Source organism: Mercenaria mercenaria, chromosome 1 (genome assembly GCF_021730395.1).
Source record: "Mercenaria mercenaria strain notata chromosome 1, MADL_Memer_1, whole genome shotgun sequence".
In the NCBI taxonomy this organism is placed as follows: Eukaryota; Metazoa; Mollusca; class Bivalvia; order Venerida; family Veneridae; genus Mercenaria; species Mercenaria mercenaria.
This window is the reverse complement of record NC_069361.1, coordinates 72,465,820-72,491,901: the sequence shown is the minus strand read 5'-3', so window position 1 is coordinate 72,491,901 and position 26,082 is coordinate 72,465,820. Positions and strand designations below refer to the sequence as shown.

General features: G+C 32.5%; 1 protein-coding gene and 1 long non-coding RNA gene across 5 annotated transcripts in view; both read left to right on the top strand.

Annotated features, from left to right (window-relative positions):
- LOC123534298 (neuroglobin-1-like) overlaps nucleotides 1-13,494 on the top strand; it is a 111,410-nt gene extending 97,916 nt beyond the window's left edge. For 3 of the 4 annotated variants that reach the window (XM_045316473.2, XM_045316488.2, XM_045316495.2), the window contains exons 2-3: nucleotides 6,718-6,955; nucleotides 10,491-13,494. In XM_045316473.2, coding sequence (XP_045172408.2) covers nucleotides 6,718-6,955; nucleotides 10,491-10,667 — 415 coding nt within the window. In that variant the 3' untranslated portion in view covers nucleotides 10,668-13,494. Of the gene's footprint in view, nucleotides 1-1,377; nucleotides 1,859-6,717; nucleotides 6,956-10,490 lie in introns of those variants that run through there. The other variant, XM_045316479.2, reaches the window with a different exon arrangement.
- A 6,386-nt stretch (nucleotides 13,495-19,880) lies between these two features.
- LOC128559342 (uncharacterized) lies at nucleotides 19,881-25,246 on the top strand. Its single transcript, XR_008372283.1, has 4 exons — nucleotides 19,881-20,265; nucleotides 21,358-21,493; nucleotides 22,099-22,267; nucleotides 22,750-25,246. It is a non-coding gene; the product is annotated as an uncharacterized LOC128559342 (long non-coding RNA).
- Nucleotides 25,247-26,082: the final 836 nt, after the last annotated feature.

The window sequence follows — 26,082 nt, the reverse complement described above, 5'->3', positions numbered from 1 at the left end:
TAATATACCATATTTCCCAGTGATTTAATATCACATTAGCAACGGAGCTATTTTGGTTCTCTGTGCATGCGATATTATTTTTCATATCTGCCGTTGAGTGATATGATACTTTCGCATTGATTAAAATGCTGCAACGATCAATTTTGACGAGGCGTTTATATATATTAAAGGATTAAAATTCCATCAAAGTTTGAATCGAAACTATGATCATCGGATAGGTAATAATCAAACTAAGAAAATGAATGGTCACACTTACACGTTCCATTTAAAAAAATAAGAAATTTATCACCGTTTTACGAATGTTACTGCTGTTGATTTCGCTGCAATACGCGCATGAATATAGAGGTTTACGATATGTGAACATCTCTGCTAAACCAGTCGTATTAATTGAAAAACGTCTTACAGCAAACTCGTCACAATTTTGGAGTGTTTCCTGGTAAAGATTTTATTTTGTTGGTTAAAAAAACCCATTTAACCCTTTATGTTGATTTTCCAGTCAATGTTTTGACTTTTATATGTTTTCGGTGTAATTAAATGAATATTGCATTCCTGAGCGGGTGATGAAATTATGTTCACCGCTCGAAATATGAATATACTTGAAAAATTAACTAAAACACATGAACAAAATTAAAAGGAAATTGTGGAACAATAAAGCTTAAATCATTCGTAAAATTTTATGTCTGCATAAATTCGCGAACCAATTCATCGTTATACAGTTGGCTACTATATTTACATAGCTTATGTGGAATGAACTGTCGGTGACATATCAACTGCTATATTCATGCATTCATGTTCTAATGAGAGACGCAACTGAATATAATCAGATTATTCTAAGATGGGAGACCTACATCAAATTAGTAATTCTATATTTGAGCCGCACCATAAGAAAACCAACATAGTGCGTTTGCGACAAGCATGGATCCAGACCAGCCTGCGCATCCGCGCAGTCTGGTCAGGATCCATGCTGTTCGCTTTCAAAGCCTATTCCAATTAGAGAAACTGTTTTTTCGAACAGCATGGATCCTGACCAGACTGTGCGGATGCACATGCTGGTCTGGATCCATGCTGGCTTTAAACACACTATGTTGACTTTCTCATGGTGCGGCTCAAAAGAAAATTCTGATTGTACAAAACTTGACGGTTCATCTGTTTACAATTAGTGCAATTTAAATGGCAGATTTATTTATATGTGACAGCAAATATATATGTTACTGTGTTTATTCATTATCAAAATGATGGTGCCTGGGAAAAATAGCATAATTTCATAATACTCTGAATGAAAAACAGAAATGAATGAATCCCAATACGATGCTTCGGGAGAGCTCCGTATTGAATATATATAAAAAGAGCAGACGACTGAACTAAACTGTCATTATTGGCAGAGAAATGGTTGGAGTGCGTTACTCGTTGCAGGAGAATCATCTGGTATTAGCAACTCAGAAAATATTTCACTTGTCTTAGTTTGTACTGTTGGATTGGCGTATTGCTATTTGATAAATATAATAGAATAAAACGAGAAATATAAAGAAATACGTTTAGTTTAATTGTTATTGCTTACTCATAAAATCTTCGTCGTTTTTAATCATTCGAACGAATTTTCATAAAGTTGAGGTATTAGCACTACTGCGTGGAGTATCAAAGGAAAACATAAATGTTTAATTGAATTGACTTGTTTGATGGAATAGTGAGCAAAATTAACAGAAATGGGTAATAGATTAGTGACTTGTGATCTATCTTTACCACATAAAGGCAAACAGCTACATACGTGTTTGACGCCAGATCAGATTTACTTTGTACAATCGTCATGGCATCTTATTAGTTCAGACCTTCCAAAACTTGGACTTATTGTGTTTCTAAGGTAAAACATTACAATACGTAATTCTATAATACTGTCTTTTTAATTTCCTTTTTATAAAAACTTATTTATTTGAGTTTTAAAGGTCCATTACTAAGGGAAAGTGAGTTGGCAATTTTTTTCATAGCCAGTGCATAGACTTCTGCAAGACACTAAATAATGAAGATTGGCAGGTCAAAATTTACAGAAGGTCTTTGGAACTCAAAGAAATGTATATGTATTATGTTGAAATTTCAATGAATCGACAGAATGACCCCCCAGGTCTTTTTAACTTTCTTCATACTTCATAGAAAAATAACTGTACATATACTGCGATTTGTTTCGAATTTCTACTTACCAACTTTCATTTTCCAATAAAATGAAATAGTTTCTGTGCTTTTTAAAAGAAATTAAAATGTTCACTTTCCTTAGTATTGGACCTTTAAGATCTGTTCATGATTTACAATACATATTTTGCAATTGCTATAACACATTATATTTATTTGCTTTACAAAACTACCTAATTTTAATTAATGACATAGCAATATTTCCTTTCCAAGTTCATCAGTTTATTTTTTATTTTTCACTATCCTATTCTTCTAATGTAAGTACCGTTTCTAACGAATCAATTTGGTATATATTAAGTAAGTAAATAAATTTTTACAACAGAAGAAAGAATATACAAAGTCCTAAATTTCCGTTGAAGCATTGAATACATCTCAAAATTTACTCAATTTGTCTAGATTGTTTTTATCGTATTAAATAAATTCTCTCAACATTTAAAACGTTTTTTATGTTGTGCAGAAAATGATACGAAGTAAGTATCTCCAAGGATAAAGAAACTAATACCAGTATCTTCGCTTGCACAGAAAATGTTACAAAATAAATTGTTGAAAATTATGTAATATGTTTATCTTAATATACAAAGATACCTATATAATAAGTATATCTTTATTTACATAGAAAATGTTATTCAGATAAGTTATCGTCATTTACACAGAAAATGTTACTGAAATGAATTATCTTTATTTACACAGAAAATAATATATGTATATCTTCATTTATACAGAAAGTAACATGATATGATTTATCCTTATTTATAATGTAAAATGGTATAAATTGAATACCTTCATTTACACGTAAAATAATTCAAAATCTCTTCATTTGACCGGGCAAGAATTTGAAATGTATGTATATCGTTAAACAGAAATGAGAGCGAGTATTAAATATTATTAATACATGTAAATGATAAGCTATACTTAATGTGTCTTTCAAAGCATTGTTTGAATTCCGCAATGGCACATACTCCCATCATGCAGTTCGACATTCTTCGGACGTAAATGTAGCTGAATGTGCACACAACTTTCCGTGAAAACCGGGGAATGTCGAATTCGCATACGAATGATACGTAAATTGCTGAATGCCATTACGAGTCCACAGGAAAAATGCTAACATTCACATGTCAAATACTGTGGATCAAGGCCACCTTTTATAAACTACCATCTTTAACAATTGTGAAAAGATATCATCTGTTTCAAAATGTGATTAAAAAACAAGGAAAGCAACTTCGTTTTTTTGTATACATTTAATGTAGTTAAGGAAAATGTTTTATTTATGTACAAAATTAACGGCTACGTTCTTGTCCGTTTTCGGGGGTGGGGTGGGGGGCAGATATTGTTTCTGTGGGAATATCTATTTTTTTTGTGTTTATTTGCTTTTATTTATTTATTTCTGTTTTAAAGAAAATCATATTTGTAAAATTTATATGAACAATACTTCTTCAATATTTTAAATTGTTTTAAAAACAAATGAATTTAGCAGAATATATCTTTTGGTTCTGTTTGGCTTCGATGAAATTTAAAGCAAGTTAATGCTATTATAGTAAAAGCTGTAGTAAAACATCATAGGAAAATTCCATATATTCTAATGGAGACGGCAACCTTAGACAATCCTAACATTTCTTTTTCTTAAAAAGTCCATTGTGTTAAGTAATCAAATGCCCCAAAACACTGTTGTCTTTTTTATTCATAGCAAATGTTACATTTTCCTAGCCTACCGATAATGAGTGTCACGATTTTTAGCGTTTAATCTTTGTCTGAAGTAAGGTTACTTCTGGACTGACAAGATAAGAAAATTGACCAGTCTGCTAGCGCCGTAATTAAGTGTGCTAGTGTGCCAACTTTCTTGATAAGTTGCTTTACTGACGTCAAATTATTAGAGAGATGTCAAAGGAAACTTGGCGGGGACTTATGTTTGAGCTGTAATTACATTGTAGCAATCATTTTGACATATAGAGTACACGTTTTAATTACATTGTAGCAATCATTTTGACATATAGAATACACGTTTTAATTACATTGTAGCAATCGTTTTGACATATAGAATACACGTTTTAATTTCATTTTAGCAATCATTTTGACATATAGAAATACACGTTTTAATTACATTGTAGCAATCATTTTGACATAGAAATACACGTTTTAATTACATTGTTACAGTCATTTTGACATGTAGAAATACATGTTTTTACATTCTAGCAATCATTTTGACATGTAGACATACACGTTAAAACTTTTTATTACATAGTAACAAATATTTTGACATGCAGAAAATACGTTTTGATGACAGTATAGCAATTATTTTGACATATAGAAACATACGTTTTAATTACATTGTTGGAATAATTTTGACAGATAGAAATTAACGTTTTAATCCTTTTTAAATATAGAAATACAGCAAACATGAAGATGTGAACAATCTTTTAAGTATTCATAAAGCAGTTTTTTGATTTATATTTACATCTGGAACTCATCTGTAGTTAAGACTTTGACCGATGTAAAGACATGTTATAAAAATATCTCAGATGTGTACTGATTGCCAAAATTGAAATGTTTCCGAACACTTTTTACAAGAATTTCGTATTCAGTTTGCTTGTAATTTGACACTGAATTATACAACGACATCGTTAGTTTTTCTAACAATAATGAAGCACTAGATATGTTTTGGTTTCATAGTTTATGTTTGAAAAGCATGTTTTATCCAAAATTGTACACGTGGATTTTTAATAATAAAGTGACATACATCTGTTCAGTATCGATACCTTTCCTGGCTTCCAGATCGGCTAATATAGTATAGTATAGTAAAGTGTACTTCATCCTGATAATACAATTTTATTTGGTTTATATAATATTTCTCCATTTCGGCCATGCATAGCTTTTAAACAGTTATGTTTGGCGATCCAGAACCATCTCATGCATGATTATATAAAAACAAGTTTTACAGATATTGCAGAGAAGTAAAATATTACTTACCTTTTGACATTTTCAACAAATATTTCATTAATTTTAAAGGCTTGCCTAAACCAAGTGCGTGAGAACTGTAGGCACTAGAAAATTTAAGATAAAAAACATATCTATTGCGTATATAAAACATATTACATGACTCCTGTTGTAAATAGCTTGTGCTATTGAGAGGTTTATAGTTTAGCACTGTATTTTACTGGTTTTTACAACTTGAAGACTCAAATATGAAAAGTTACATTTGATATCGTGTTATAAAAACACTGAATGGTTTGCCTATCAATAGTCAGAACTATTGTCCAATGTACGGAGGCAAACCATTCATTAAGGTTGAAATAGATCAATTTAATTCAGAATGTGGACAGGTTCATTTTTTTCGACTGTGTCTACACTTTGAAATTAGATTTAGCGTAAAAATGTGCGGAAAGGAATAACTTCGCATTTCAGACTCACCTGCGCCATTGAATTGTATGGAATATCTAAGAAATATATACCGCATTTTGTTCAGTGCAAATCCATTTTGGCTGTTTACTAACTAAGAACATATACTGGCACATGAAAATATAACCTCGAAAAACAAATTTATGTTATATGGGAATCGCTCATAGCATTTTCATAGACAATTATGAGCTCATTACAATTTCGAGTAAAAGTACATGTACTCATTTATTGTTTTCTTTAATATCGAATATTTTACTTATGGCAATTAATTAATTAATTAATTAATTAGAAAATCGTCTTGATGTGGACGAGAGCTAGAAAACGAAAAGACAAAAATACTAGCCCGTAACTTTTTCGATGCCCACAACTTGTTCAAATTATAACTTTGTCCTAAATCATTTATCTAAATATGTAGTATGCATAAAATTCTGCATGCTTTTTCGATTAACAAAGCTTAAGAAAATTTACGTTTACCAATGTCTAAGAATGGCACTGTCAGATTTGGTTTAAAGAAATGAATGGCATACAAATTAATTTCTTTTACTAGATTATGGTACTGTATCTATCTTTAATACCTTAAACATGAAAGTTGAATATAAATGAAGTCGAAAGAATCAAGTGCTGTATTATTTGAACATTTAAACAACTGTTAGAAAATTAAAGTTGTTCGCCGAAGCACTTAAAATAGCCTGTTTTGGGACTTTCGATAATTACGAGTGTGTAAATTTCCGTTGAAAAAACGCATCAGGTATTTTTCTCTCTCTTATTATTAACTGTAATATTTCTTTTCATAGAATGATAGAAATCTCAGTGTGTATTGGAAAACAATCGTACTTGATTTGTAACGAATCATGGTTAAATGTTAGAAGTTTCTCGATGGTTTGGTTAAATTCTTAACGAACACGTGGATAGATCTACGACAGCTTCTTTTATCGGTAACACTGTAAATAAGCAATGTAGTAAAATCTTTATCAAACAATATATTTATCAATAGCCTTCATCGTGTATCGATTTTAAGAAGTGTCAAGAACATGCAAAATTCACGTTAAATATTTGTAGAAAGTTTTACAGACTTTTCTCATTGGGTCATTTTCCATCTTTTCCACATTGACACTTTTATGAACTGTTTTGTTTATATTTCAGATTCTTCGAGACGGAGCCTAGTATGAAGTCACTGTTTCCAAAAATAGTACAGATGAACCAAGACAATAAATTAGAGTGTAATATTGATCGTGATATGCTTCAAAAACATGCAGTAACTGTGTTAGAAGGACTAGGTGCAGCTGTAGAAAGTCTTGATGATTCTCATTTTCTCAACGGTGTCCTTATTGCAATAGGACAGACACACGTACAACGAGAGGTTAAACCACATATGCTCAAGGTATGCTTATCAATTGGTAATGTTTTTACCTCCTCGAAACAAATCTTTTTAAGTATAATCACGAAACAGTTCCATTGACTCCGTGGCAGAAAATTCACTTTGCATGCAAAAGATCGAACACCCACGAGCAGACGATACCACTGCCTTTTTAATGAAAATATCACTCTTTTGGCGTTAATGCGATGCACATGGGTGGGGTATCATGTCTATAGTGTAGTATTCTGGCGAAGCAGCATTAACGATCTCTGCATTGTTCACGCTGAATCGTTATATGACTGACAAAAATGTTAGATCCTAAAGCCGAAAATATGTACACAATAGCTCTTTCCATTGCACAGATACAAACGAGACGTCAAATTATATATTATAATAAATGTGTTTCGTAACACAACATTTACTCGTTTATATATTACATAAATATTTGTATATCATCCTGGTCGCGATAAATACATTCAAATGTACTTTACATATACATGGACAAACGAAAATCATCCTCTACCAGCGCAAATAAAGGGCACTTTTACTGCAGGAACAGAGAGACAAAACCCTAAGAAGAGAGTATGAGATAAATGTTAGATATACAGTGTAGGCATGTCCCGCTTACTAAGTCTAACTCTCTGTAAATTAATATATGACTCTTTAACAGGCTCTGATATGAGCGTCGATACACACAAATCTCTAATGCTTGCTGCGAAGACTCGGTACTAGTCTCTAGGTCGGGTAGGAGACACACAGGAGCATCTCAGAAATTTTCAGTGTCTGGAACGAGATTCGAAAAACGGACCTTTGAATTGACAGCATGTACCTGTTGGACTGGACAACCATTCGATTTTAGTTCAACTTCCTATGAAAAGTAACCTTAAACTTCATTGTATGAGTTCATACATTACACGTATATTATTGTTTTAACCATTCTATACACAGATGCGAGAGGTAAATTCTGTTTGCTTAAGGCGCGGAACTGTTCTGACAATCAGCACTATTTTTGTGGGATTACATAATTCACCGATTGCGATTTCGGCATGCTTCGACCGTTTTTCATAACACGATCAAATACAATAACATTAGTATTTAATTAGTCTGGAAGAATATAGTATGTTTGTAAGTAATTGAAAGTCAAATTCATAAGTTTAAAAGACAAAGATCTTTAACTAGTAAATATGAATCATGCATCATCATTTGCAAAGTAGCATAAACAATTTGACAGGAAGCTGTAAGCATTTAGCGTGAAATATATGGAGGTTAATATTTTCCATTTAATATTTGGCAATAAGTATTTGTAAATTAAAATAGCGTATCGGCCTTCCATAAGCCATGAAGTTAATGGCATTTTTATCAAAACGAGCTATGTGTCACTTGTCCCTCATTTCCGAATGGTCAACAATGTAATTCACTCAGATGTGAGTATTTACCTTCCTTTTTTGTGTCTATTAGTGGAACAAATTGCTTCATGAATAAATATGACGTTAAAAGTGCGTGGAACCCAGTACTGACATGACACACAACATCTTGCTATAGATAATTGCCTTATTACAACGTCTTAAGTATGATTTACGTAAAAGCTTCACGTGATATATGTGAACACGTGATTTAAACAAATCACGTATTGGCGATTCACTTAAGACTTTGTTGAAGTAAATTAAGAATGTGATTTGTCAACACCCAATTTTCTCTGACAATCCATTTCAGTATTAGAGATGATGTACCACGATTATCGATTGCTAACGCTTCTTCAAAGAACAAGATAGAATTGACAATCAGTGTGTTAATTGACCGCTGGTATATCACCACAATAATCTATTTTTACCCGGTTACAATTTACATACAGGAGAATGACATTTAATTAAGAGAAAGTGTCTGGTTGATTCATTTAGTTACACATACATTCAAAAAGAGGGAATTTTAGTGAACCTCTTGCTAAATAAAGTAATATGAAATAGGTCAGTTTCTGCTTGTGTTTGTAGGTGTGTTACGGTTTGCATCTATCTTTTTCAATAATATGAGTCATATAAACGACAGTGTCAACTTATAGTGGTGAATAATTGCCCAGCTTTATAATGCTGTTTCACTTGAATATACCGCCGTAGACAAATGGCCTAATACCTCGTCCTGCCACATTATACTGACACGGGGCGGACCAGTTCCAGAACTATCCTCTTTATGCTTAGCGCCAAGCAAGGAAGCTACTAGTACCTATTTTTTCACGTCTTTGGTATGACGTGGTCAGGGAGCGAACCCATGACCACCCGCACTTGAAGTGGGCACTCTACCACTAAACTACCGAGATGGCAGTATAATATCGAGAAATTACAGTTTCCTAACAGCAGATGTATGGCAGAGCAAATGAATTTAGATCGAATTATTTTCCAGTAGATAGGTACTTGGTGAAATACTTTATGTGTGGTCTACCCAAGCTGAAAATATAAAATCTGGTAAAGATTCTAAATTTTCTTTTTATAATTTTTTGAAGTGCCGTGCGTTTTCATAAACTACTGAAGTTATATTTTCATCAATGACAAACTTGTCAGTTAAGTAGCAGAGATGTTCTTCACTGTAAAAATGTGCACACCGTATTGGGACGCTCAGTGGCAAAACATCACTAGAGAGTTGAAGCTGATAAATGGCTCACACCAGACTGTTTTCGTTTCCCCATCTATGTTCAACAGTTTTGGAAAATTGTAAACAGCGTTTTCTTCTGCAAGATGAAACCCTCACTCTTCGCGTGTAAATAATTATAAAAAAGCAAACAATATAAACATGTATTCGATGTATTTATCTAAGTAGAGCAAATGTCAGTAAGGGCTCAAATCATATCAAATTGGTCCCAGTAGGCTTTAAGAGTCATACACGGTCAAAAGAGGAAGGCGCAGCTTGTAGAATTGTGGAAGGGGTCAACACAAATATATTTTAATGAAATGATATTTTAATTTATAAAATGCAAATTTGCCGCAATGCAGAATCTCACGAAGTTACATAAAAGTTTGGTTTTGATATATCTTAACTTAGTTGTAAAGAATGGAAGCAAACAAGTTTTCTTACATATATAATACAATATATTTGCCTGTTCTCTCTGACGCAAAGCATGTCATACATTACGCAACCATTTGGCTCTTACATACTCTCTGTATAATTTTTGTAATATTTATTTCGGCATGCTGATTTCGCCCGAAAAAAAAAGACAAAGTGTTTGAAATAATTTGTCCTCCACCATTGATTCATATATGGGAAATTAACATTTACTTGCGCAGAGATTAGGACAATATTGTTACATAAACCACGAACGATTAGGTCAACTGCCCGCCTTTACATGAACTGAAATATTGTTGAAAAATGGTGCTAAAACTCAAAAGCAACAAATATATAACTCAGTAATACAAACCAAGCCTTCTTGTTTCAAAATAAAATTAATCATACAGTAATCTTGCCATTCCTACGTTACAGGCTACAGCTTGTTCCGAAGGAGCACAATATAGTCTATATAACTAACCAAATGAATTTGATCATGTACGTATTCATTGTAACATTGTTGTTTCAGAAACTTTGGCCATCCTTGCATTACGGATTACAGCAGGTTCTTAAGGAACACTATACCAAACAAGTGTCAGAAGCCTGGAAGAAAGTGTTTGATTATATTTGTGCATATATGAAACTTGGTATGGAGAATCCGGATATGGACGTTGACAATCAGGCAGATATAGTACGGAGAGCTTAGTGAAGAGCATTTGATTCAAAATTTGAGTGGCAACAAAACAAATAAGGCGCCATTTAAAGTCTGTGAATAATTCTTTCTGAATATAGTGCATATTTGCCGATGTATTTGGAAGAGCATGATGCCGGGCATGGTTTAAAGAACAATTCAGTACAAAGCCAAATGCAATGAGAAATGTGTTCTGTTGTTCTATTTTCAAGGGCTTTTTAAGAATTTTTGTATATAACACATACTTCATGATTGCAATAATAGAAAATTAAGTGGTATATAGAATTACGAAATATTATCTGAAACAAAATGTAATAGTCACCTCGATATCTATATATATCTTAAACGTAAGTATTTTTTAAGATGTGTGACTAAGAATCACTCCGGTTTCTAGGTAGCTTGCACGATGATTTAGCTGAAAGACGCCACATACAACGTTAAAATGTTATGGCAGTTTTAATCTGTCTGACATATGTTGCAAAGATATGGCTTGTGTTGGACAGAGATATATAAATTAACACCTGATTAAATGAAGCATTGACAATGCTACTTTAAATGGATGTTTTATACGTCTTTATAAAATATTTAAGATCCTTTAGAAGTCTAAAATACAACCATGCAAAACTCTCTTATATAGACAACTGTATGAACACAATGAACAAAAAAGGCCCAGAAATAATACAAATATAGACATTAAGTTTGGACGACTTTTAATGGCACTAAAATTCTGCAATTATGAAAGTTATTCAAATCTATAAGACTGGAAACAGTCAAGCAAGTAAATAGCATATACAGTTTGTTTGAGACCGTTCTAAGAGGTAATGAAATGTGAAGCACCACTCATGCCCGCTATACACCGATATGTAAGGGGTATTCCGAAACATATGACAATGGACTCATTACTTTATTATAAATGATCGGGATCATGTGCGAGATACATCAATATAAAGGGTGGTTTTAATCCTTTTTATAAAACACTATAATGTGACTTTCACAGTTGGCGAAAAGGCAAATGCATTTGATCATACACTGCTGTTGGTATCTATACTTAATCAAAATGTACAACATAGAGATGAATATCATCATGATATGTCAGTATAAAGAACAACATCATACCTTTCTTTTGTAGCTAGTACATGTCTTCAATTAGTTATAATTAACAAAGTTATGAGGCTAGTATCATTACTTCAAACTCACCTCTTGTAAACTTACTTATTTTGTACGGAGAGATTTTCTGGACTACATGATCCCAGTTTTGCATCAGAAAAATAACAACACAGTGTTCAATTACGGGACGTTGGTCAATTCAAGTTGTTGTTGTTTTTTTTTTGGCCATAAGATATCTATGTGCATCTGATAACCTCTAACACCTCTGCACAAATCTGTAAAATTAAAACATGAAAGAAATAACACCGCCTTTTTAAAAATGTAATGTGTTCAAATGTTAAGCAATCAGTTAAATGTTAAAGGAAACATGACTGTAAAATTTAATATGTATATACATGGCTCTTTTCACATCGAAAATCATACACCTTACTCGTTAAAAAAAGTTTTTACCTGGGAAATGTAGTAAAACCACGCACTTCAGCAAAACCATGACTATTAAGGACGAAAGCATGTCATACATCAATGAACCATTTGGCCTTTACATATTATCTGTATAGTTTTGTAATTTTTATTACGGCATGCCGATTCCGCCTGAAAAAAACAAAACACTTTTTTCTCGGTGTAATATATAAGTCAATTGTATATGTTACTTTTGTATGGTTGACGTTTTGCAGTGATGCAAAGTGCATTACTGTGTAATTTATCCTTTCATATTTGATATATGAGGGGCGGTAAAAACGTTCCAGAAAAAGTGCTCTGTAGTGTTTGTTTTGTAACGAGGAATGATAAAATTTGACTGATTCATAAAAGAGAACTCAAAGAATTAATACACAAAACCACCGAATGATTGACAAACAGTAATAATAACGTTACTACGAGAACTGTTTTAAGGTCATTAGTGGAAAAATCTTTTCAATATATACCTGTAAATTTCCTGCATGAAATACAGCCTTTTTATCACTACTGATTACAGAACTCTGTATTCAACGCCCATCAGATACGAAACAAATATTCAGTGGTAGGATTACTTTAGTTGTCACGTCAAATATGACGTCAGACGTGACGTAAACACGGTGTCCGACGTTTCATGCGTCAAAGAGTTCACTTTTTTATCTTTATTTTTCTAAAAAATAGTCAGTTTTGGCTGATTTAATTCTATAAACAGGTATTTGTATATATTTTTAAGTAATGGGTTATTAAAGCACTACCTTGATCTGCAATGTTCGGTGGACTCACGTGAATTTTGCAAGAGCGGATTAGACTTCAAGTGCCACTTTAGCTGCTCGTGGGATTTAGGCCTGGCAAACTCACTCGAACCGAATTTTATATTGTAGATCAAAGTACTATAATAATGACTCTATTATATTTGAACGTATGATCTGTATCGAAATGACACTTTTACATATAACAAGCCGTGAAAATAATGAAAATCTGTCTGTCGCGTAGATTGTTTACGACATTCCTCACTACTATGTAATAAAGTAAACCTATATTTTAACTGCTTTGATTAGATAAATGGACAAGTGATCAATATCATGAATAATTACAGTGTAAATATTCCTGTTCCAATGCCATAATCAGTTCTTGTTCCATTGCCATAATCATTATCAATGCGTTTGTTTATATAGATAAGAAAAGAATGTATAAAATATTTCATATTTCATGTTCATGGTTATATTGTGGTTAACATTTTTTGCAGAGATAAAATCTTCTAAGAAATAAAGAAATAAATCATGTTTGAGTTTCTTCTGCTTTGATATGAAATTATATAAGACTGACTGCTGACATACTGTTTAAACCATATATTATATAGACAAGTGAGACTGACATAGGTATTTTCAACCGAAGACAGAATATCGTATGGAACTTCTCCGCCGCCTCACTGGCTGGCAATATTCATGTCATGCTCACTGGTATGTGATATTTATTTCAATATATCATCAAATATCTTACTTTTACACTTAAAAACATATTGGCATGCGACTCATTATTTCCAATTAATACAGTATTACATGTACACGGATTCGTAGACACTTTCGAAAAGGAAGACCACAAGATGTTAAGCCGAACAGCTGTGGAAAATTTAGAGGAGGTCACACGATAAGTCGGATTTGGTTTTAGTTTATACATAATTTATTTAAGGTCGATTATGAAGGAAGTTCTACAACTTATATTAATCACTCTCGACACCTCATTCCTGATGGAATCCATCGCCTCGAGGGTATGGGATTTGGTTTTATGTCAAATGATTTAAATATTGAAAGTTATGTTATGAATATCTAGAAAACACAAAGTGACATGGCGTCGGTCAGTCAAAGCGGAACAGCTGCTAAATAATAATAATAAATTGCAATAAATTAATTTATTCAAAATGAATGACGATTGTTTGTAAGTATCAAGTAGTTTAGACAAATCAAATATAAACAACAGGTAATTTTCTTAACTTCTACAAAATTGTAACGGTAGTTTGTCAACTGTTTGTTAGCAGTAGTAATTTAAATGTTACAGATATCTAAGAAATACTTATTTTTGGAATGTAAATCTAAATTTTGTTAGTTGATACATGAAATTGGTGAGAATCTTTCTTTTCAGCTAGTGCCACTCTGTACTTGCCACGTTGAATCTTTTGTGCGCAGTGAGGTTCTAACATTCTTTTTGTAACATGGTTATCAGGTACTGTATGAGCGGCAGCGTTCTTTTAATGCGATTATATCTGAAGGATTTTATCATTGTTTTTTTTTTTGTCCCTGTATCCGCAAATTGAAAATGGGAAAAAATATGTTCTCTTTCTTAATTATTAATATTATACATTTGTGTGTTGTTGCAAGTGGAATTACTATCTGTAGACTTATTAAATAGAACAGTATTTACAAATCACCTTTTTAAGCTCACCTGAGCCAAAGGCTCAGGGTGAGCTATTCTGATCACTCACCATCCGGCGTCCGTCGTCCGTAAACTTCTATTTTAAACGACATCTCCTCATAAACCGCTAGGCCAATTTAATCCAAACTTTACAGGAATGATCCTTGGGTAAAGCTCTACAAAAATTATTCAAAGAATTGAATTCGATGCAGAACTCTGGTTGCCATGGCAACCGATAGGAAAAAAATTAAAAATCTTGTTCTCAAAAACCAGAAGCCCTAGAGCTTAGATATTTGGTGTGAAGCATTGCCTAGTAGACCTCTATCAAATTTGTTCAAATCATGACCCCGGAGTCAAAATTGACCCCGGCCCAGGGGTCACTTGATTTTACAAAGGAAAATCTTAAAAAATCTCCTTCTCAAAAACCAGAAGCCCTAGAGCTTAGATGTTTGACATATAGCATTGCCTAGTGGACCTCTACTAAAATTGTTCAAATCTTGACCCCGGGGTCAAAATTGACCCCACCCCAGGGGTCACTTGATTTTACATAGATTTTTATGGGAAAATCTTCGAATTTTTTTAAAACATAAACCAAAAGGCCTAGAGCTAAGATATTTGACATGTAGCATTGCCTAGTAGACTTCTACAAAATTTGTTCAAATTATGACCCCCGGGGTCGAAATTGACCCCGCCCCAGGGGTCACTTGATTTTACATAGGAAAATCTTCAAAATTTTTCTAAAAATAAGCCAAAAGACCTAGAGCTTAGATATTTGACATGTAGCATTGCCTAGTGGACCTCTACAAATTTGTTTAAATCATGACTCCCCGGGGTCAAAATTGACCCCGCTCCAGGGGTCACTTGATTTTACATAGGAAAATCTTCAAAAAATTTCTAAAAATAAACCAGAAGGCCTAGATCTTAGATATTTGACATGTAGCATTGCCTAGTAGACTTCTACAAAATTTGTTCAAATCATGACCCCGAGGTCAAAATTGACCCCGCCCCATGGGGTTGCTTGATTGTACATAGAAAAACCTTCAAAATTTTCTAAAAATAAACCAGAAGGCCTAGAGCTTAGATATTTGACATGTAGCATTGCCTAGTGGACCTCTACAAAATTTGTTCAATCTTGACCCCCAGGGCCAAATTGACCCAGCCCCAGGGGTTACTTGATTGTACATAGGGAACTCTTCATACATTTCCTAAAAATAAACCAGAAGGCCTAGATCTTAGATATTTGATATGTAACTTTGCCTAGTAGACTTCTACAAACTTTGTTAAAATCATGACCCCTGGGGTAAAATTGGCCCCGCCCCAGGGGTTACTTGATTGTACATCGGAAAATCTACCAAAAAAATTCTAAAAATCAACAGCTTGACATTTGAAACATGTAGCTTATATTACTCAGGTGAGCGATCCAGGGTCATCATGACCCTCTTGTTTCTAAAGTATATTTGTACGTCAGAGAAAATATATCTTAATTCCAGCACGGCATATCATATTAAGTAAGAAGACGATAACCCGATGATAAAATCTATTATTTCCATGTAACATGACGACGTGTTTCCATGACGACGTGTTATTTCATACGCTGTAATCTCTAATAACTTGTTTTCATGATCAAATATATGAGTAGATCCTTGAGAGGCACAGAACGCAACCAAGTACAATGACAGGAGAAACGGACTGTTTGTACATGAGAGGTAAGCGTACAACATTCCTCAGCTCCCTCACTCTCAATAGTATAATAAAATGCTTTCCATTTCCTTTCTATTAATACTGAAGAGAGAGAATTAAAATCAAATTCTAATATGGAAAATCTTCGCAAATCGTTAACACACGTCACGTTGACGTATTATTTGGCGCCATACAGGCGCCAAGCAAGAGTGCTACTAAATTTGATTTACAATTTGATATAAAAACATTTCAAATATTACAGGATCGAAATATGACTGAATTACAACTTCATTCATACACACTGTAAAAGTTATTCCACGGGATGTGTTTCTTCCCGTATTTTAACACTGTTAAAACACGATTAAGCGTTGACGTAACGGCGACCTTCTGTTTCGCGCTATACATGCTGGCATTGACCTTTTATCAATGAAATATGACTTTAAATATAACAAGCGATCTTATCTGAACTAATTTTATTTCAAGCTTGACTGGTTTGACATTGATGAGTCTAACTACTTCCTCTTAGTTAAAGATAATCTGATATGCGTTCCATTGCGCAAAGATTATGTCCTAGGGATTTGGGGTTAACTGTCTTCAGGAATTATATGTATATGAGTCGCGCCATGAGAAAAGCAACATAGTGCGTTTGCGACCAGCATGGATCCAGACCAGCCTGCGCATCCACGCAGTCTGGTCAGGATCCATGCTGTTCGCTTTCAAAGCCTATCGCAATTAGAGAAACCGTTAGCGAACAGCATGGATCCTGACCAGACTGTGCCGACGCGCAGACTGGTCTGGATCCATGCTGGTCGCAAACGCCCTATATTGGTTTTCTCATGGCGCGGCTCATATATATATATTTATCTATTTGTCACTGATGAAAGAGGCTAGAACAGACAGGAGATGATTCGTTTACACAGTAAACATGTGTAGGGATAACACACTGTAAATCAGTTAAGATCACAATTTGCTTAAATTTCCTGGTACGTGTCCGTGTTGAGTCCGTGACCCTCGAGTCCGTGATCCAATACTCAAGCTGCATAGGCGTGTTGGTTTTAAAGAATATGTATTTTGCTTTTACTATCGTTTAAGGTATCCGATCCATAAATAGGTACATTTCGATGCCTGGTGACCCCATGATTTTTTGGTATCATTTGAAAGAGTTGTGTCTGCTGAACAAGAATTAATAAATAAAATGACCATAAATAGTATGCAAGAATAATTACATTCCTGTTTTATGACCGCAAAATGATAAATCTTACACTGTAACAACTGGATTTCTGTTGAAGTATCATTGAAGACTATAAAGTAAAAAAATAAAAATTCTATAACATATTTTTATCATGTAATTTATATTTCCTTTTTCAGTAGATGATATACTTTCAAATGATACAAAAATCATATGAGGTTACCAGGCATCAATATTTGATATATTTATATAGCACTGTTATATAGAACTTGCTTATTTGTGGATCGGATACCTTAAATACATTGTTTATTGTCCTTCAATAATATATTCTCGCTTTATGTATTTGTGTTTTCATTTCTCTTTGTTTAGTGCTACCATTTGGTTTTACTCTCCTGTATCAATATTGCGCAATCAGAGTGACTTTGATCAGAAAAAAATAACCGGTGTTCTCTAGATTTTGTTCTTCTTTTTCCCGCATCTCTTGCAACTTGACTGGACTTCAGCAACAATATAAACGTGCTTAAAATCGCTATATTTAGCTAAAACTGTTTTGAACACGACTAAGCTGTATTGAATTGGCGAAAAGAATTTAATGCAGCTTCCTGCAAACCAAGACAACAATTATACCTGAAATGTTCAATTTAAATCAGTTGCGTAATCATGATCCCATTACTTTCGCTTGTAACTTACTTGCAAAATCCATTTATAACTTATATTTGTCTGGATTATTGGCAGAAGCAAAAGTACTCAAAATATAATCATTGTAAATGAGTTGATAAACAACACCATGGTCTGAAATACCTCTTATAAAGATTTACTTAGAAACTCAGAGTCATTTGAAATACTTAAAGCATATAACTGTATAAAAATGAATTAAGTAGTCAGGGTAATATTAAATTTTTTGTTTAGTATTGCCTTAATGTCATTTCAATGTTATATTTCTGTACGATAAAGACAGCTTACCAGTCACAAAGAGATAGATGACATATCGCCAAAAAAATATTGACCACCAAGGGGATTGATCATGCGACCCCTTGATCGAAAGTCTTTTTCCGTACATAAGACTAATCGAGTGATTTCCTGTATCACTAAAATAAATTATATTTAAATGAAACACAGAAAGTACACGTAACATAAGGCACTCACCCATTTGTCTTTTCAGCGCACCATTTTAACATGAAATATAACATTAAAAGTCTAATAACGATGCACTTATAGGTACTTAAGAACATTTAGGAAGCTAACCTTCCGCTGCCTGTGTTTATATATAATCTTAATTATATTCCAATGACGTAATAACGTGACTGTCTTTATCTTATTTAAAAAACTTATTAGCATTGAGGTTGTATCGGTGAAGTCGTGGTGATGATATTAAGTCGTGGATTTTGTACAAGTCTATCATGTTGAGATCGCAGTGTATAATAGAAGATGTATAATAGAAGTAATTTTAGATTACATGCGAATGCAATGCAAGAAAATGACGATAAATCATACCAAGAAGTTTTAGGATCTAAAGGACTTTCCTAGTTTTAGAAGCGAAAAAACAATTTCATACCTTTTCCGTCACTCAGAATAGTTTGATTTTCTTTTCAATTTTACGAGGTTTTGTGTGAACAGACTTTTTCATGTCAACTAAGATATCCTGACACTTTTATAAAAACTCATCTACAAGTAAAGTAAAAAAATAAAACTTAAAAAGTTTTTGGTATCCTAAATAACTATGATTTCCAATTGGAAAACTCCACATCAATATGTTTTTCTTCTTTTTTACAGATAAATTCAGATTTTTTAAGAAATTTAAAAAAAAAAATATGCCTTATTACTATCATCATGCAGTAATAATGCAGAATAAGAAAAGTATTGACAGATACGCCTTGTTCTGGGAAATGTGGATAAACCAGCATCTTGTACTAATTTACTTCCTTTGAAAACCTCCTGCTATACTGTCGAACTTTAACGTAATTACTCTATTCTTTTTTATTCAAATACATTTTTCATTTGCTAAATTCTGATTTCTACGTTGAACTGTTTTCTGACAATCATTAATATAAATTTCATTGTTCCTTCAATTACTGCTTCTAGAATTGTGCATTGTCAGTTTAATGAAATTAAAAACAAAGTCTTTTTTATCGATCTTTATAGGCTTTATAGGTATATCTTGAAAATTGCCTTTTGTTCCAATTTGTATAAATTCAGTCAAAAAGAAAAGTAATTATTGGAACTATTGTCACATTTTCCTTGTCACGCGGTGATGACTGAGAAAAAGTTCTGCTTTTTTCTTGTTTTTGACCTAATGACACTTCTGAAAACTTACATTGCATGTTAATTGCCTTTTTGTGACATTTCATATTATAGGTTGCTGTATCTGGTGATGTAACTGTCTATCATTATATGTGACGTCGTCTTTGAAAAGCGGTCCAGATGCGGCATGACGTAATATCGAGAAACGACGTCTAAAGTTGCGCCAAGTTTACGCGCGCAGCTTTCTTACACATGTTTTAATTAGCAAAAGTTTGACCGTTAAAGTACGACTGCTTGTTACATGACTGATAACAGCCTACTAGAGAAAGAATATTTAGACATCAGACCTGTAAAAAAATAGTGGTATTACGCCTGAGACAAAATATTTCGTTCATAATCAGTTGTTTCCTCTTCGCCACTGTATGTTTCCGGTTTCGGATTTTATCAGGGAAGCATGTGAAGTTTACTTTTGTTTATCTACCTTTTGTTCAACGATGAACGGATCTGAGACTTGTAATACTGTTTACTGATTTGGTAAGTACTGTTTATAAACAGTTGTAAATGTAGATTCTCTAATATATTTGAAACTTTCACTGAAATAAGTCGGTCTTTTACCCGGAAGTGAATCCAAAACATACCGAGGGAAATTTATGAAATTTATCTTGTGGCCACTAAACACAGATGATTTCACTATGCCTGTGTATTTAATATAAAATGGCCAGTTGGGTTATCACAAAGATTATTGAAGGCAGGCAGCTTCTTACTCAAGGTGACCTGGATTCATCAAATTATTTCTTTGTCCATAGTAAGCATTAGTATGGAAAAATACAAAATACATGTAGCTATGATAATTAATAAATTTGATGCAGACTTTCAGATGCCTGCCTATGTCACATCATTTCTCGAAAAGTCCCCTCTCACAGTAGTAGCCAAGGTATTTTAAAAGGAAATATGTAGATGTCCGGTAACTGGACACCTACCCTGCATTCTGGCTGTCCGGCAACAAGACGACTAGCCTCTCCGCGAATGTTTTTCTAGCTGTTCGACGATCATTTTATATATGAATACTGTAATGAATAAATTTATTGTATGATATTTTTTTGGCATACTAAGGTTTGAATATTCACCTGTAAGGTTTATTCAGACAATATTTTAAAATTGATTACCGGACGCCTAGTAAACTCCTATAGGATAGAGTACGTAGGCTAGGCGTCCTGTTACCGGTAGGCTAAACACTGGCTAGGTTTCTGGTTACCGGATGTCTAGACGCTTCCATTTATAAAATAGTAACTGTTTTTGCTGTAGGTCTCATAAGTCATGTTATTTCTGTATGCTAACTACTCTCTTTCCATTATTGTTGATTCAGAATGTTTTGTAACAGGATGACTGTATATGGATAGTGGGAATTTATGCTATATAATGAAAATCTTTTAATTTTTTTTAATTTTTGAGCCTTGCTGTGTGTAAAACAATTTATGATCCTTTAAAAAATAGATTCATAGTATAATAACTTTTAAAGTATTTTGTGGTAAGTTAATGAAACCTTTCACAATCACATTATTAATTAAGTATTCAGTTTTTGATTTTTAGTGATGTTTACAGTACATGTAATGTATCTTCTTTCAGATAATATTCCTTGTTCCTTTGGTGGTTCATTCCACTACAGCTGATTCATATACCCTACAACAGCCAGGAAATTGGTCTGTTTACTTTAAGATCTGAAGAAAATCTAACATATTTTGGATGTGCTTTGAGGAATCAGGTAAGTAACATGCAGCTTATGGCTCCTATTATAATTTTAATGCAATATATTATTTAATTATACCTTTGTCTAGGTTTTGTTGGAGCCTATACAAAATAAGTCTACTTCTACACTAATGATTTGTACAATGTATGTACATGTACTATGACTATTGAATGGCTTAAACTGACAAAACTGGCATTACTGAAATTTAATTTCAACAATCCGGTTTTGAGGAGGATCAGTTTGTTTAAAGTCTTCATTACATTGGCTATTAGCCTGAGAAAAGTCTGTGGTACTCGATAAGTACATGGATAATTTGAATGCTTAACACTACATGTACATGTGTATAAGTTGATATCTCATTAAGTTGTAGAAGAGTTCTAAATAATAGGAATTTTAATTAATTATTTGAAGTAAATCAGTTAATTGTAATTTAGTTTAATTGTAATGTGATTATTTTCAAATTTAATTAACCCATTCTTGACTTAGAAATTGTGATGTGATTGATTTTTTTTTACCAGTTTTATTGCACCAAGAATATGGATTAGAATGAAGACTATAAAGGTTACTGAGATACATGAAGATAACAGATATTTACCAAAGACTTTTAAATCTTTTTTCAGGAAGGCAAGTGTTTCCTCTTGTTTATGAAAGCAACTCAGTTGGTTAAGGGGCAGACAACTTGTGAGCATGGTACATCACTACCTGTACTGGTATTCCATTTTGACAATGCTGCTAGCTAGAATAGAAATAACATCTTGCTGTGGTATGGTCTGTGGAGAGCTTTACTAGGTAACAACCATTTGATAGCTGTTAAAACAGTGTATACTTTTAACCATTAGGCTGAATAAGGCAGCTATGTCTGCCTTTGCAACCAGTGCAGATCAAGATCAACCTGCATATCTGTGCAGTCTGATCATGATCTGCAGTGTTTGATATTTAGTCAGCATATTTTCTATGAGAACCCCCTATAAGCTATATATAAATGGTACTGTCTCATTTTAAGATGGAGTAGTCCATTTTGCAAATTTAGCAGGTTAAGGGTTAACACAATAAAGGCAAAAAAATGTGTTTTAGAACATCATATTTGCAGTAATCAAGATCTACAAACAAAGTACCTTTAATATACTGACAGCACGCTGTTGTCAGTCTGTCAATATTTTAGAGCATTGGTTGTAAGAATCATCTATTATCAAATAGTGATAACTCTTTATTAAATAAAGCGACTCCCAGGTAAATTATTTAAAATAAAATGTTTTACTTATTTGTTACAGGATATCACAGATCGATTGAATATTCAACAATGATCACAGACCATGCAAAGTTTGAATCTGACTTGCACTTTTGAATTTAGAAGAATCTGTGGAGGAGGGTGAATGCTGAGACCTGTAATAATACATGATATTGCTGACAGTGTGTCAGTCATCAAAGAAAGGTCATAACATTGCACAGTTGGTCAACAATGATTTAAAACCTGTCACATTCTACCAGTGGAGAAATATCTTACCACAATATTTTAAACTTTTGAAGAAGATAACCAAGTATTACCACTTTATCATGTCTGCAGAAACACCTGGATTGTTAGTGTTAAAAGTGACAATCCAAGTTGAGACAGTTTACTTACTAAAATCTACTCCCCCTTGCCAAACGAATATTATTGACATAGAATGACACAACCCTGACAATGGTACCTGTATGAACTCATAAGAGAATAGTATTTGTCTGAAAAGTCAAAGGATTCAGTTTGTCCCAGACCACTTGAACTGAAAACTGAAATTGTGATTGACAAGGATTTTTCTGAGAACTGAAAAAAGGAAGTGAATGTAAAAGATAGAAATTGTTGTTGAATTCAAACGTTTTAATACACAACACTTTAGCCTGTTTTGCTGTTCATATAGATGTGTTTAGCTGTAAAGGTTAAACATCAAGTAAAGGTTGTAGTTTCAGTTACCTACATTAAAGTATTGGCTGGAAATAAATATTTACTTTTCACCAGAGCTTGTAGCAGTGTAACCTTCATCAAAAGTTATGCTATTGTGTTAATCATTAAAGTATTTTTAGAAAAAGGAATTTAGTATGTATGTTGCCATGGTAACATAATTCAAATTATATTTCATTGAAATTATGGATTTGTATTTCAATAAGGGATCTACAGTATATAATGTAATGGTAAAAGAATGTTCACTTTCTTTAGTATTGTCAGTTATAACTAGCCAGTGAAAAAAAACAGATTATGAGGAAAGGGATGACTGAAATGTTTATTCTTACGATAACTACTTTTGTTACTTTTTTGTTTTGTTATTTTAAAGTTTTTATGTGAAATTTTCAGATTTCTTTCCTGGATATTTATACTTTCAGATATTTAACTTATTAGAAATAGCTTTTTAAAATAAGCTCTTGTTTTTAAGTATTATTGTAGGAAAAGGGAATTTAAATTATATGTCGCCATGGTAACACAATTTTCTTAGAAAGTATGGAAAATTTTTAATTAGCTGTACTTTCTAGTATTCTACTTTAAAATATGCATAAACAATAAAAAATCAATAGTAATATATGTTTCATTTATTTCAAAATAGTCATTTATTACCAGCAGGTAAATGGCAATTTATGAAGAAACAATGAGAGAAATGCCTTATTCTTATAGTTATTACTCATGTTACAAACGCTGTCATAAAACAAAACATTTTAATTTTTTTAACATGGAATTTTGAGATAATATTTTTGAATACATACCACTTTATAATATTTAAGTTATCTGAAACACTTTGCCAAATTTAGCTCTTTTTGAAAGTATTATTATAGAAAATAGAATCGAATGCATATGTTGCCATGGTAACATAATTTAATAATGTTTTTATAGAAAATGTGAAGGACTTTAGCCAGTTAGATGTTTGCACTTTAAGTGAATATCTAAATATTCTTTGTAAAAGAAGATTCATTTATCTAAAAATAGCCAGTGATTACCAATAAGTGAAAACACAAACTGAAGAAACAACGACTGAAATAGTTTATTCTTGTGGTTATTACCCGTGTTACGAAATCTGTCATAAAACCAAACATTTTATATCTTTTCACATAAAATTTTCAAATTTTACTTTCGAACACATATACTTCGAAATATTCAACTTATAAGAAACATTATTTCAAACTAAGCTTTTGTTTTTTTAAGTTCTATTGTAGAAAAGGGAATTTAATGCATATGTTGCCATGGTAACACAATTTGAATAATGTTTTCATAGAAAATATGAAAGATTTTAATTAGCTGTATTTTTCTGTTTTAAGTAAGCATCACAAGAATAAAATTTCATAGTAATAGAAGGTTCTTTTTTTCCAAAATAGTCATTTATTACCAGCATCTAAAAGACACGTTGAGAAGAAACAATGACAAATCTAACTTATTCTTATGGTTATTACCAATGTTACAAAAACTTGTCATAAAACCAAACATTCTTAATATTTTCATGTGAAATTTTCAGAATATTTTTATAAATACATATGCCTTCTAATATTTTACTTTTTAAAGTCCTTACTTTAAGTGAACAAGTTTTTTTTAAAGTTTTATCATAGAAAAGGGAATTTAATATATTTGTTGCTATGGTAACACAATTTGAGAAATATTTTTATAGAAATTGTTGTAGATTTAGTTGATTATCATTTTGTGTAATAAGAAGGGATCTTATATATATCATGCAATTGTAACAGAAGATAAATTTATTTCAGAATTGTTAGCCATTACCAGTAAGCTAGAAATAAACTAGAAAGAAAGAATAACTGAAATGTTCTGTTTTTATTTTTAATATCTATGTTACAAAATCTGTCATAAAACTGACAATTTTGAAGATTTTCATCTGAAATTTTCAGGATTTATTTCTGAATGGGTATACTTTCTAAATATGCAAAAATCTGAAAATGTCAAATTTCCTCATCTGGACCCATTTTCTCAGTCATGGTCACATATTACTGTATATCACAATGTACTTGTACATCACGATGTACTGGTGTATCCTGATGTAACTGTGTACCAAAATGTAACTGTTTTGACAATGTACTGGTTAATCATGGTGTACTGGTGTATCATGATGTCACTTAGTATCATAATGTAACTATATATCATTATGCAACGTTATATCATTGCGTAACTGTGACATTTTGTACTTCTGCATCATGATGTAACTGTGTATTATAGTGTAACTGTGTACCAAAATGTAGTCTCGTGTATCATGATGTAATTGCGTTTCATGATGTAATTGTATATAATATAGGCGGCCTGTGATGTAATCGTGTTTTGTGATGCACTGTTGTATCTCAAACAGTCGTTCATGCTGAACTTGTGTTTTCTGCATGATGTACTGCAATAGCGTGATGTACTCACGTATCACGTTAAACGGTCAATGCTCTACTCGTATATTATTATTTAGCATTCAATAACAGACTTTGCACATATTATTTTCTCAATCTTATGTAACAAATATTTGCAATAAAATACATCTTGAAGATATATAATTTAAAGTAAACATCTGATGTAAGAAAAAGGACTGGTTCTTACAACCTGTTTACTAACCAGTAAACATTAATTTCAAAGTCTAATCTACCTCACATTTCACTAC